The sequence below is a fragment of the Mercenaria mercenaria genome, chromosome 13 (genome assembly GCF_021730395.1).
Source record: "Mercenaria mercenaria strain notata chromosome 13, MADL_Memer_1, whole genome shotgun sequence".
In the NCBI taxonomy this organism is placed as follows: domain Eukaryota; kingdom Metazoa; phylum Mollusca; class Bivalvia; order Venerida; family Veneridae; genus Mercenaria; species Mercenaria mercenaria.
Window position 1 is genome coordinate 12,612,829 of NC_069373.1, and position 13,800 is coordinate 12,626,628.

General features: G+C 35.6%; 1 protein-coding gene across 4 annotated transcripts in view; it reads right to left on the reverse strand.

The window, feature by feature from the left end:
- LOC123529806 (FYVE, RhoGEF and PH domain-containing protein 4-like) overlaps window positions 1-13,800 on the reverse strand; it is a 117,165-nt gene that overhangs the window by 94,330 nt on the left and 9,035 nt on the right. The window contains exon 1 of one of the 4 annotated variants that reach the window (XM_053521192.1): window positions 5,492-5,679. The exons of the other annotated variants lie outside the window; for them this stretch is intronic. Within the exon in view, the coding sequence (XP_053377167.1) occupies window positions 5,492-5,579 (88 nt within the window). The 5' untranslated portion in view covers window positions 5,580-5,679. Of the gene's footprint in view, window positions 1-5,491; window positions 5,680-13,800 lie in introns of those variants that run through there. 4 annotated transcript variants of the gene reach the window in all.

Genomic DNA, 13,800 nt, shown 5'->3' on the forward strand with positions numbered 1-13,800 from the left:
AAAAAGCATTACAATTGGTCGATAATAAAAGGGCAGTACATTTATTAAACAGTAAGTATATACTGCTAAAATTAGACATGGTAAAACCCTGTTGATAAAATATCAAGAATTTGAAAGTGAAATTTATGCATATATGGACAAAGCTCTGATACAGTTAGTAAATTCCTAATGGCAGCAGTACACTTTGAACCTATGAAACTAATGAAATTTGAATTAATATATTCTGATTATTCAATTTATGTCGAAATGGAACATCTGTCAATATTTTCAATAAAAATGTTTAAATTCTATATCAGACTTATTGATGACATGGCATCAACAAGAAATATCTGTAAACCGATGGATGCTCTTACTGCATGTTAAAAGAACAAAAGTGGAATTCACTGACTTAAGGCACATACAGTTTACTAATGCTGAATAATCAAAAGGCAATATTTCATGAAAAAATCATCCCACTGGAACATGAGGATAATAATATGCACATGTCCTCCCAAGAGTGAAGCTTCCTATAAGGTTTTGATGAATTCCCCAAAGAGTTAATGAGGAATACCCCCCCCCCCCCACCCCCCCCCCCCCACCCCTGACTAGAAATGGTACAATAGTATACTAATGTTTAATTATCCAAGGGCAATAACTTTGTGACAGATCATCCGACCTAAACATGAAGACAATCTTTGCATCTCCTCTTGATAGTGAAGTTTGGCTGAATTCAAACCTGTGGTTGCTGAGAAATACTCTGAGCAAAATAATCAAAGGGCAATAACTCAATGGAAAAAACGTCTGACTGGAACACAAAGACAATATACCTATCTCCTCTAAATATACCTATCTCCTCTCCTATGAAGTTTCGCTAAATCCAAACAGTGGTTGCTGAAAAATACTCTGGACAAGAATTGTACTATAGTATACTAATGTTGAATAATAAAAGAGCAATAACTCTGCGAAAAATCATCCAACCAGACTACAAAGGCTATATGTGTGCATCTTCTTTTGATAGTAATTAATTTAGCGTTACGTCCAATGAAGTTGTGCTAAATTCCAACAATTGGTTGCTGAGAAATACTCTGGACAAAAATTGTTGGACGGACAGATGGAAGGAAGGACAGACAAAGCGGCGGCTATATGCTTCCCCTTTGGGAAGCATAAAAAGTACATTTACCATAACAATTTTAATATTTACTCAACTAAATAAGCAAAATGTAAAATTTTTGTGGACAAATGTCACTTAGGGAGTCAGTGGCGCAGTGGTTAGCAGGTTGGACTACAATGCCAGCGGTACGGGTTAAATTCCTAGTCACGGCTGATATCCCGACTAGTGTTCAGTGCTGGGTGATTTACTTAAATTAGTACTGTTTCCAGCAGTATCGGCATAGACAGAATGCTGGGGAGGTAAAGGTCGCCTACCTTTAAATACTGCACTGCTAATGCCACACAAAATCTCCTCTGCAGTACTAATGCATATTTACTGGAACAAATCTGATACTTACAAAATAGTATCCATTGTCAGGATACTTTTTTAGGTTACAATATCGCAACTGTCAGCTCAATGAAATTGTACAATAGTTACAGTTATTATGTTTTCTGAGCAATGATAAGTCTTAGCACTAACTTCAACCTGCAAGGATGTCACTACAGTTTTCATAATTGATTGATGAAAGACATTACTTCACAATTATAAATTCATATGATTAGGTGTGTTATTTTAATGTCAATTCCTTTGGTTGTTTTTTTCTGTTATGAAAGAAAAGCTGCTTCTGTGTGCAGTGAAATGTTGACAGGGGTTATGCGAAGTTATGTGTACTTAAAGGTGCAAAATTAAGACAAATGAATAGACATAAATCTTAAAAAAAGACTACACATTTTGAAATATAGTACTAAACATTACGATAGCCGTGCAATATTCCCTTGAAATCAACACATGTACAGAGAAACAAATGACTGTTTCTGTATTTTCTTAGACTGACATGGGTGGTCATTTTGTCCTACTTTTTTAATCAAATCTACCAAAAATTGGCAGAGATATAATCAACAAGAGCGCCCCCAAGTGGGGCAATATACGCCCGAAGGGTAACAGAGGATGGGTGCAAAATCTAAAGAACTTGACTGTTGAAGCCCAAAGGACAGGAACAACAAAGGGAAGAAATTCAAAAAAAAAATCTAAGTCCACAAAAAATCCTGACCAGATACAGGTATGCCAAAATACACCTAAAAAATTGGAGGTACCATCCATGTTGTACCACAGAAAAGTGGTCTCGGTTTTTCCCTACGGCCAATAATAAAAAAGTTTCAAAAATAAGCTATTTATAGTAACATAAAAAGGGAGTAATTCAATTTTTTTTTATTGTAAGTGAACAAAAAAGGGATCTGCGAAATAAAAACAACAGCACTGCAATATAGAGCAATATACACAAAGCAAAGTCATATATGACCTTTGACACCTAAGTGTGACCTTGACCTTGAAGCAAGTCATCCGAAACATAAGCTTTGCATGTCATCTCAGAGTGTTGAACATTTTGTGCCAAGTTTCTTTGAAATCCTTCAAACAGTTCAAGAGTTATGGAGCGAACACAAAACAAACTGATATGACCTTTGACCCCTAAGTGTGACATTGACCTTGAAGCAAGACATCCAAAACATGCGCTCTGCAGTCATCTCTGTGTGGTGAACATTTGTCTCAAGTTTCACTGAAATCCTTCAAGGGGTTCAAGAGTTACAGAGCGGAAACAAAACTGCTAACGGACCGACGGACAGATGGACACCGGGGGTATAACATAATACGTCCCTTAGGGTGTATAAAAAGTCAGGTGTAAAGTAGTTGAGTATATTATAGTCCAACTCGTGACGTAATTATCACTTTCATATCATTTCAATTTGATATTACGTCCTACTCATCCGCGTCTGAAAACTGGTGGATTACTAGCTAAACATAAATCGTAAGCTCAAGAATATATAAACTAGAATGTGTCTGTAGGACACAGGGTGTACCCCCACCCACTGGCTATTTCATGGGCCATAACTCTGTAATAAATGCTAAAATTCTCAAGAAGAATGCCAAGTGTGCAAGGTCACATTATGATAAAGACTCAAGCAAGGTTTCATGAATTTACATTAAATACTTTCTGAGTGAGGCATATAATTAGGTGAAAATGTGAATTTTTGACTATTTCAGGGGCCATAACTCTGGAAATAGGGGGCAGACCCAGATGAAAAATAGTAGTTGCTCAAGTTCATATCATGATAAAGACTCATGCAAGGTTTCATCAATTTATATCAAATACTTTTTGAGCTAGGCGTGTCACAAGGTGAAAATGTGCATTTTTGACTATTTCAGGGGCCATAACTCTAAAATTAGGGGGCGGAGCTAGATGAAAAATAGAAGGTGCGCAAGTTCATATCATGATAAAGGCTCATGCAAGGTTTCATCAATTTATATCAAATACTTTTTGAGCTAGGCGTGTCACAAGGTGAAAATGTGCATTTTTGACTATTTCAGGGGCCGTAAACTCTAAAATTAGGGGGGAGCTAATGAAAATAGAAGTGCGCAAGTTCATATCATGATAAGCTCATGCAAGGTTTCATCAATTTATATCAAATACTTTTTGAGCTAAGCGCGTCACTAACTTCGGACAGATAAGAGCATATCTATATGCCCCACCACTCATAGGGGGGCACAAAAACAAGTAAAACCTTTTAGATTAGTGTACGTGATATATTTACCTTGTGAACAGTGAAGTACTTTAAATTTATAATGCATAAAATCTGTTGAAAACTAGAAGGACACAGGGTGTGCCCCCCCCCACCACTGGTACATTTGTCGCAAATAAGGGGCAATAATTCAAATGTTTGCAGTCTTAATGGGGTATAGCCTCAACAAACATTTTATGAAAAGGATTCATTATTCTAGGCCCTATACTTTTTGAGCTATGAGCATCACAAACAAAAAATCCACTATTTTGGCTATTTCAAGGGCCATAACTCTGTAATAAGAGCTAAGATTCTCAAAAAGAATGCCAAGTTTGCAAGGTCACATCACGATAAAGACTCCAGCAAGGTTTCCTGATTTTACATCAAATACTTTTTGAGCTAGGCACATAATTAGGTGAAAAAGTGCATTTTTTTACTATTTCAGAGGCCATAACTTTAAAAAAAAAAGCAGGTGGAGCCAGCCAAAAAATTAGGGGTGTGCAAGTTTATATCATGATAAAGACTTAACCAAGTTTTCAACCATTTATATTAAATACTTTTTGAGCTAGGTGCGTCACAAGGTGAAAATGTACATTTTTGACTATTTCAGGGGCCATAACTCTAAAAATAGGGGGCGGACCCAAATGAAAAATAGGAGGTGCGCAAGTTCATATCATGATTAAGACTCATGCAAGGTTTCATGAATCTATATCAAATACTTTTTGAGCTAGGCGTGTCACAAGGTGAAAATGTGCATTTTTGACTATTTCAGGGGCCATAACTCTGAAAATAGGGGGCGGACCCAAATGAAAAGTAGGTGGTGCGCAAGTTCATATCATGATCAAGACTCATGCAAGGTTTCATGAATCTATATCAAATACTTTTTGAGCTTGGCTTGTCACAAGGTGAAAATGTGCATTTTTGACTATTTCAGGGGCCATAACTCTATAAATAGGGGGTGGAGCCAGATGAAAAATAGTAGGTGCACAAGTTCATATCATGATTAAGACTCATGCAAGATTTCATGAATCTTTATCAAATACTTTTTGAGCTAGGCGTGTCACAAGGTGAAAATGTGCATTTTTGACTATTTCAGGGGCCATAACTCTATAAATAGGGGGTGGAGCCAGATGAAAAATTGGAGGTGCACAAAAACAGCTATCTATTATATGCAAGAATATACAACACTTTGCACTGTGTATCAAGTTGTGCTCGATTTGTCCACCAAAGTTCATCCAGGACGTTCATAAAAGAATTTTAAAGCAAATAAAAATTATAAAATATATACAACATCTCTCTGCAAAAAATGTTTTGTGTATTAAAATGTTTTCAGATAACAGCAGTTCCTTATAAAATACAATTTCAATGCGCCATTGCACTTAGAAGTTGCCTGAGATCATGCGCTTTCCAATAACTGCTACCCGGCAATGGTACATGACAATGAATAAAATGCGCCCACAATGATGTAATAAGGATGAGACATCATCAATGGTGCAAAACAAATTGATGATAATTATAGGTTTGTGGGTGACTTTCTATGGAAAGTGTGAAATACTCATGACGTGACATGTCATGTGTTGCACAAAACGAAAGACAAGAGAAAATTTGCTATTCAGAAAAAGTTTTGCTTTCCGCCATTAAATCATCACTGTTTTTAACAATTTTGTCTGGAAAATTGATATACCCTGCTTATGTCGCTTTTTAATAGCCATTACTTGTGACGGTGGACGGACCGCCAGGGGAGGTAACTAGTGTCACAGAATGGGACTAAGTATATTAGTGAATGTAAACAAAATAATATATTTACCCCAAAACTCTGAATCAATTAAATTTTCTATATCATTCCATATCTCATCCTCTGTTTCTGTGTAAAACACCTCAGTATTTTCATCCATAACTAATTATTTCTAACATTTAACCTAATTAAAATCAACATTTATTTATATCATTTATAATGTAAAAATCACCGATCAGACAGGGGGAAGTTTTATCGGATATCCATGTATGACCTAGTACATTCATTGTTAAAGGTTTGTGATAACAGATGAAACATCTTCCTGATCTGATGACAGATAATATATCTGCACTAAATAAAAACTTACACCAGGAAAAGGCAGTCATGTCAGTGATTTTTGTCAATACCCTTGGCTTCCTGAAAGGTTCATTTGATGTGGCTGAATGTGTTACATGTACTGACAATATTTGAAAGAAAAGAAGTGCATGTGTACTAAATTTTGTAGCATTTTAAGGTCTTGCACTGTCACTCAACCCAGATGTTGCAGGTTTGAACATAGCTCAGAGCCACCAGGAGATCAAGTAGCTTCAACTTTAGACAGTCAACTAAAGATAATTCATGTGAAATAATAGCACATTCTGAAAAGAACAAGAAGTGTCCATACTTAGTACACAATTAATATATCTCTGTGGTCATCTATTACTCGTTTACTAAATGTACTTCTGTATTTACTTCATTGTAACAGAGTCAATACTCTAAAAGTTATATCTAAAGGCAGATATTACCAGTGGAAAAAGAGAGTAAACAAACAGGCCTTTTTTTCATCAATTTGGGAATGCCTACGACACCAGTGGAATTGGGAAAATGCTCTCGGAAATTGTCTTAATTGGGACAATTTGCAAATTACCAAAAATCTACATAAATGTGTTTTTGTGTGAAATATTAATGAATTGCATTTCAGTATTTGTTCAACAGTATTATAATTTACCTAAATATACATACAAATTAGCAATACTATCTTAAAACAGCAAAATCCCTAAAAGGTATAATCATTTGGGAATTTTAAATTCGACTTTGGGAAAAAAACATACTTTTTTGAATTGGGATTACCTCCTTTTGCCGGAGGTAGATTTATAGGGGAAAAAAGCCCTGACAAACTTCCTTGGAGTGAGGTGTCAGGGCTGGTAGGGATATTACAAAACATCTCCAAAAGAATCAGATTAAATTAACTCATTAAGTTTGGTGTTTATTTTTTTTCTTTGTGGGAGGTGAAGGGGGGTGGGGGGTAGGGGGGATTAACTCCAGAAGGAAACCGTAGGCACATAAATTCACATGCTGAACAACATTCCTGTAACATCTCATACCCAGGTAGGTCAAACACTTTTTGAGATATGTACGACACAAACTTTTAGGCCTTTTATGCATATGTTTGACTAAGTCAAGGGGCATAATTCTTGTACTGCTGAGTGAAATCCCAAACAAAACCTCAGATGCACTTCCCCAGCTGAACAAAATTGTTTCAGGTTACATAATTTTGAGTAAAATACTTTATACACAACACAAATGGTGGGCAGACAGACAAAGGACAATGTAACTCCTCCCCCTCCACCCCACTATAAAGTTTGAGGGGCACAAAAACAGTCTATACAGTTATAGGAAAAAACTTGCCCCACACCAGACTGGCTATGTTTTTGACTGATCAAGGGCTGTAGTGTCCAGCTTTTCAGTGTATCAGTACATTCTGGAATACCATAAGGGATGTCAAAAAGATACATATTTAAACTTGTATAATTAAGTAAGGACAAGTTACCACAATGATGGCCTGTCAGAGGTTACACTAGGCGAGTTATTTTCTTTCCAATGTATGCTTTGACCTTATGACCCAACCAAAGGATTCTACAGTAATTGATTGGAATCAAAAGGGGTCATTTACTGACCACAGACAATCATCCATTGAAGTTTGACCACTGTACTCTATAACAGATAGAAACCATTTTCAGTTTCAATGTCACTGTGACCTTGACCTCTGACCAATTGATCCCCCGCCACCCACCCCCCCATCTCACAATAAAAAAAAAATAACATAGGGAGTTATCTACATACCAAACCTTCAAATGACCACTGCATGTCAAGGCATTTTTCAGTTACTGACTGGACACCATTGGTCTACTGCAGGACAGACAGCAAATAGACACAATCAACACAATATACAGTAGAACTTTGTTCGCTTGAACTCATTGGGACCGTCAAAAATCGTTTCAGTAATCACTGAATCACTGAACAATACATACTATATAGGGATTTTGCTGCGACCTGATGATGAGTTCGAGCAAAGGGCAGTTTTCAAATTATACAAGTTCAAGTAAACAAAGTTCAACTTTACGTTCTCTTCTTTGAAATTGGGCTTAAAAAATGAAGCCCTTGAAAAAATAAACCTGAACTAAAGTTGTAAACTCATTATGACTAAATACATCTCCATACCAACACAGACTCTCTCAACAATGGTTAGAGAAGACAACTGGCACTTGTTGGTGTTAATGAGTTAAACATGCTCAATTCACTGTATTACACATACCATATCTACCTCAAAACAGGTTGACTAAGTTTCTGATGATTTTTTTTGCTGCACCAATTGCAAAAAACGATGTTCTGTATCTAACTGTCAAAAGTCTTGTCACAGACTGCTAGAAAGACTGTACTGAATAACCAGTGGTGTGCTAATTAATCACATCATTAATGATCATGATTACACCTCTCATGATGTTACCATCAACACAAGTCTGAATTTGTTGACAATTCTCTTGCCCAGAAGGGTAGCTTGCTCGCTAAATGAAATTGTGGTTCTTAATTACAATTATTTCTGATTATCAACAATAATATACTGCACAACAAGTTGAATGTGAAACTAACCAATCAGCAATCTAGACTAGCTTATTTTGGGCTAAATTTAAGAAACAAGAATTCAAAGCTGTTGGTAGTAAAAGCAAACATATGGCTATGGAATGGACGAATCCAAAATTGTCAATAATAAATATTTACATAAAACAGACTGTCCAATCGGGGCTGTCAAGTACGATTGACCTAGTTTACACAATAGACGATGTGCATTTTGTTTGTGATACGCTTGTGAGCACTTGACCTCGGTATGAATAGAATAACAATAGAGGGAGGAGTTAGATGAAATTTATCAACAAAAACTGAAACAGTTTCTGTCCATATAGGTTTTGCTTGCATTGTAGCCACACCTATTAAAACCAGAAATGTTAAAAAGTTTTAAAAAGATTCATCCAAAAACAATTCCACCTGACCAAATCACACCCTATAAACGACTGTATTGCCCCGCTTCCTCTTGCGAGTGATGAAAACAATAAACAGACACGCGGCAGGTAAGAAATCGTGTTGAAATCAATATTTTTTTGCCTTACATTGTATGTATATTTAAGTTTAATGATAATTCTAACATAAACATTTGTATATGGTGATATAATAGATGAACATGACAGGTAATGTTTACTAAATGCTGACAGATCACACTAATTGCATGAAAATTCACTCGACCAAGTCACGAAACTGATGAATAACACGTCAAATTGATTTGTAATAAAATAATCCATGATAGCTTCTGAAATAAGTATGCATACTCCATAAATGTATGTAAATAAGATGTGTCATATCTGTTGCGTTTTTGAATAAAAATAATTTTTATCTAGTCTGTGAAGAAAACATTCCCTGTATTCGGACTTGCCATTTTTGATATTTGATCTGAACACGTACTTGTGAGTGACTCTGTATTCAACTTTGCGAGGACAGCAGACGATTTATGTCCTTTTAAAGCGTAAATGAAATACAAATCCAGACAAAATTGTCTCTAAGTTTTGTAACCCATCTAACCCTGATTTGAACACGACTTAAATATCATCAAAATTAACATTGTGAAACAATTTTTATTAATATATACTCAAAATGTGGCCTCTAGAGTGTTGATAAGCTTTTCCTTTGATTTGACCTGATGACCTAGTTTTTTAAACCCAGATGACCCAAAATCGAAGTCGTCCACGATTTTATTGAGAGTAATATTCTGACCAAGAATCATTAAGATTGGGCTAAATTGTGAACTGTAGACTGTTAACAACATTTTCCTTTGCTATGATCTGGTGACCTAGTTTTTGAACCCAGATGACCCAATATCGAACTCGTACACGATTCTATTCAGAGCAACATTCTGACCAAGTTTCATTGAGATTTGACTAAATGTGTGACCTTTACGGTCAACAGTCAAATTGTTGACGACGAACGATGACAACGGAAGACGGACACAGGGTGATCACAAAAGTTCAACTTGAGCACTTTGTGCTCAGGTGACCTAATAAACCTTCATTTTTCCTCTAATGACACTTCTTCTGGTAAAATTTTAACTTATTTCATTCTGCGATTTTCTTTCAGTAACATAAGAAGTTTCATTTTAAATGCCGTGTGTTTATGGCAAATACAAAGACAAAACTAAAGGAGACCTGTTTACTTTGCGACACTGTCAAGAATGTGATCCACAAAATCTAGTACCATTTCACTATAAATCACCCAATTTCTTTTTTTCAAAGATTATTAATTCAATCGGTTGAAATTCCATAAAATATAGTCTTGTATGCGACACATCGTCTCATGATGGTGAACATGTGTGCCAAGTTATTTCAGAATCACGTAATGCATATAAGTTATGGCACGGACACGAAAAACACACCCTGTTTCACCTTTAATGTCACTTTAAAAAGAAAGGGATATGAATAAGACGGACATTAAATGCATATTGCCGATTTTTGTTTTGAGAAAGGTAGGTATAATAGTATTAAATTAAATGCACAACCAAATTTATGATGACACATATACAAAGAGACCAAACAGACAGACCGCATGGTCACTCATATATACCACCCTCTTTCAAACGTTGTTGGCGGGTTATAATTATGAATAAATACTACAGGAGCTTAGGAAACGACGATACTTTATACAAAAGTCACTCGCAAACAGAAATACAGTTTTTTTTTGAAACTCGCAAGCACTTGTACAGTAATAAAGCAAGAACGCATACAGTCAGGTGATCACATCGATTCTTCTTTCATTGACGGTTATAAACAAATTAAGAGATATTTGCAATGCTTTTATTTTATTTTACCAAACAAGTATTGTTTCTTTATCCATGAAACAGTGTAACTGACATGTAGGTCACTCTTCAAACAAGAAAATATGTACTTTTGACATGGACAATGTACAAATTATGGACACAATCAGTGATCAATAGAGTTTTATGCTATAATTCTACCTGTAATGAGACTAACACATTATATACAGCAAAAACTCATGTTCAGCTTCCAATGAAATATAAAAATACATACCTTCAAAGCAAATCAGTTACTTTAAAATGCTGTTTTTCACCTCTTAGCCGTAGCTTTATTGTTTTCATCACTCGCAAGAGGAAGCGGGGCAATACAGTCGTTTATAGGGTGTGAAATATTACCTGTTATTGTACTATTTAATTGACCTGTCAAAACATGTTCCCGGCTTTCATGTTAATCTTATATAGGCTCGAACAGAATATAATGAAAGCCGGGTCCATTTTTTGACAGGTCAAATAAATTGGACAATACTTGTTTAGCTAAAATGCATCCCAAAAGATAAATAATCATGCACTTTCATTTTACAGAAAACCATCAGCAAAATTGCACTGGCCAAAATATTGTGTTGTATAGCATTTTTATACTTTAGTGATTTTGCTGCTGACTTTATTTTCTGTACTTTACATCCTACCATTACATTAATCTTCCATTTTCTCACTAATAGTCTACACCTCTTACAATATAATGAAATATTTGAGACACTCCTCCCAACTTAATAATTAAATTTACAACACCCCCCTCCTACTTTTATAATCAACAACATTTCTTTAAAAAAAGTAATTAAAATATGTAAAGATTAACACTGTTTCAATAAAATAGTACATAATTATATTTATGTAAGATGACCACTATAGTTCAGTTTCAAGGTAAGCGATGTTTTTGTGCTTTCAATGATGTTCGTGTTCTGGTTTAACGTGTTTTTCAACAATTTTTCAGTCATATGAACGACAGTGTCTACTTGTAGCAGTGAGCACAATGCCAGACTTTATAGTGCTGCCTCACTGGAATATCTCGCCGTAGACACGTGACATGATATCCCACACAGTCACATTATACTGACACCGGGCTGACCAGTCCTAGCACTATCCTCTTAATGCTGAGCACCAAGCGAGGAAGCTACTAGTACCATTTTTTACATCTCTGGTATGATGCGGCCATGGAAGCGGGCACTCTACCAATAGGCTACCGGGCACTTTCAATGATGGGACGGTCCGTTATTTAGGTAGTGTTACTCAGTATGATAGCGGTTCTAATACCTCAATATAAAGGCAAAGTAACCATACTAATTTCACTAAATGGCAGACAAGTCTATAAAATGAACTCTCAAACGTCAAAATCAAACAATATATAATTCCTGTATCTGATATACTGTCCCCTTTAATCGTGATTAATCAATGTGTGCACATTTTTTGTACCAATAAATGAACATGAAATCTTGCGTATTTCCATTACTATGAGTTGATAACAAGTTTGCAAATTATAAATACAGTAAGTGTATAAACTGCACTAACAGGAAGTTACTGCCACTGATCCCATTAATTCTTTCAGAATATTGAGATAAGAAAATATCTAAAAAAATAATATATAATTTATTTGATAAAGCTGTAAGGAAACAGATATTTTCCTTGTCTATCGGAATCTTCTCACAGATAAATGGCATCTATAACTCATCCACTACAATAAAGTAATCTATAAAATTAATTTACTTTTTTTTTTTAATATCTTATTTTGGGCTATATTTATAAATATTTTGTCTGAAACTTAGATTTGCAAAAGCCAGATTTTCTTTCTTTCTCTGTCATTGTTAAATTAGCACAGAAATTGATGAAACTTGGTATGAACAAGCAATTAGCAACAACATACTGTTCAGTAAAATTTCTTTAGTAGAGACACTTTAAACCCCAGTCACAGATACGACGCGGATAGCAACATCTAGTCATGGATAGAAACGTAGAAATCCATATCAATTTGTACCTGAGCCGTACTTAATCGCGTCCTGTATTTTTTTCCCCCATTTCTCACCAATTTTCCGGTACTAACACATACTGCTCCGTACTTATCTGTGTCTGCCCCTCACAGACCAATCCCATACACACCATACCTCAATGAAAATTTGCCATTTTAAGCCTACTGTTTGATTAATCTTTTCCTTGACAAGGATTTTCCTGATGTCTTTTTAAATATAAATCAATACCAATGATATTATACACTTTTTTCTAAAGAGCTCTGAGAGTGGTAATACGAGCTTTTAAAATTTTCAAAATATCTTGATTAGTTTTGAACATAATATTTCCAAGTAAGACTTTGTAAAATTTCTAAATAACTTTTTATCGCAATTGTCATTTTGAGTCATTACACCATGGGAATAATACCATTTTCAACCATTAAACTGAAATCATTAAACATATTTTGAAAAATTAAAAGGATCCTTCTACCTCCTTTGAAGACCTTTAGGATAATGTAAAGTTTACCTTGTGGAATAAAACTACAATTCATGAAAAAAGGTGTCTTTGTTTCAAACTGAAAACAGTGATGAATATGGACCATGGTCTTTGCAAAATAAATGAAACATACATATCTGTTAACTTGCCATAGAAAATTATATCAATTTTCAGTTTTCGGGCCTTGGCATTTCCTGGGTAAAAGAGTAAGAACAAGAGCTGTCTCCATAGGATGACACATGCCCCCGATGGCACTTTGAATGAATAGTTATGGCCGATGTTAGAGTTTAGGACCTTTGACCTACGGAGCTGGGTCTTGCGTGCGACACGTCTTACTGTGTCACACATTCATGCATAGTTATTTTAAAATCCATGCAAGAATGACAAAGATATGGACCGGACACGCCCATCAATGCACTATCATGAAAAATGACCTTTAACGTCTAAGTGTGACCTTGACCTTTGAGCTACGGACATGGGTCTTGCGCGCGACACGTTGTCTTACTGTGGTACACATTCATGCCAAGTTATTTGAAAATCCATCCATTGATGACAAAGATATGGACCAGACACGCCCATCAATGCACTATCCTTTAACATCTAAGTGTGACCTTGACCTTTGAGCTATGTACCTGGGTCTTGCGCGCGACACGTCGTCTTACTGTGGTACATATTCATGCCATTTATTTGAAAATCCATCCATCGCTGACAAAGATATGGACCGTACACCCCCATCAATGCACTATCCTTTAACGTCTAAGTGTGACCT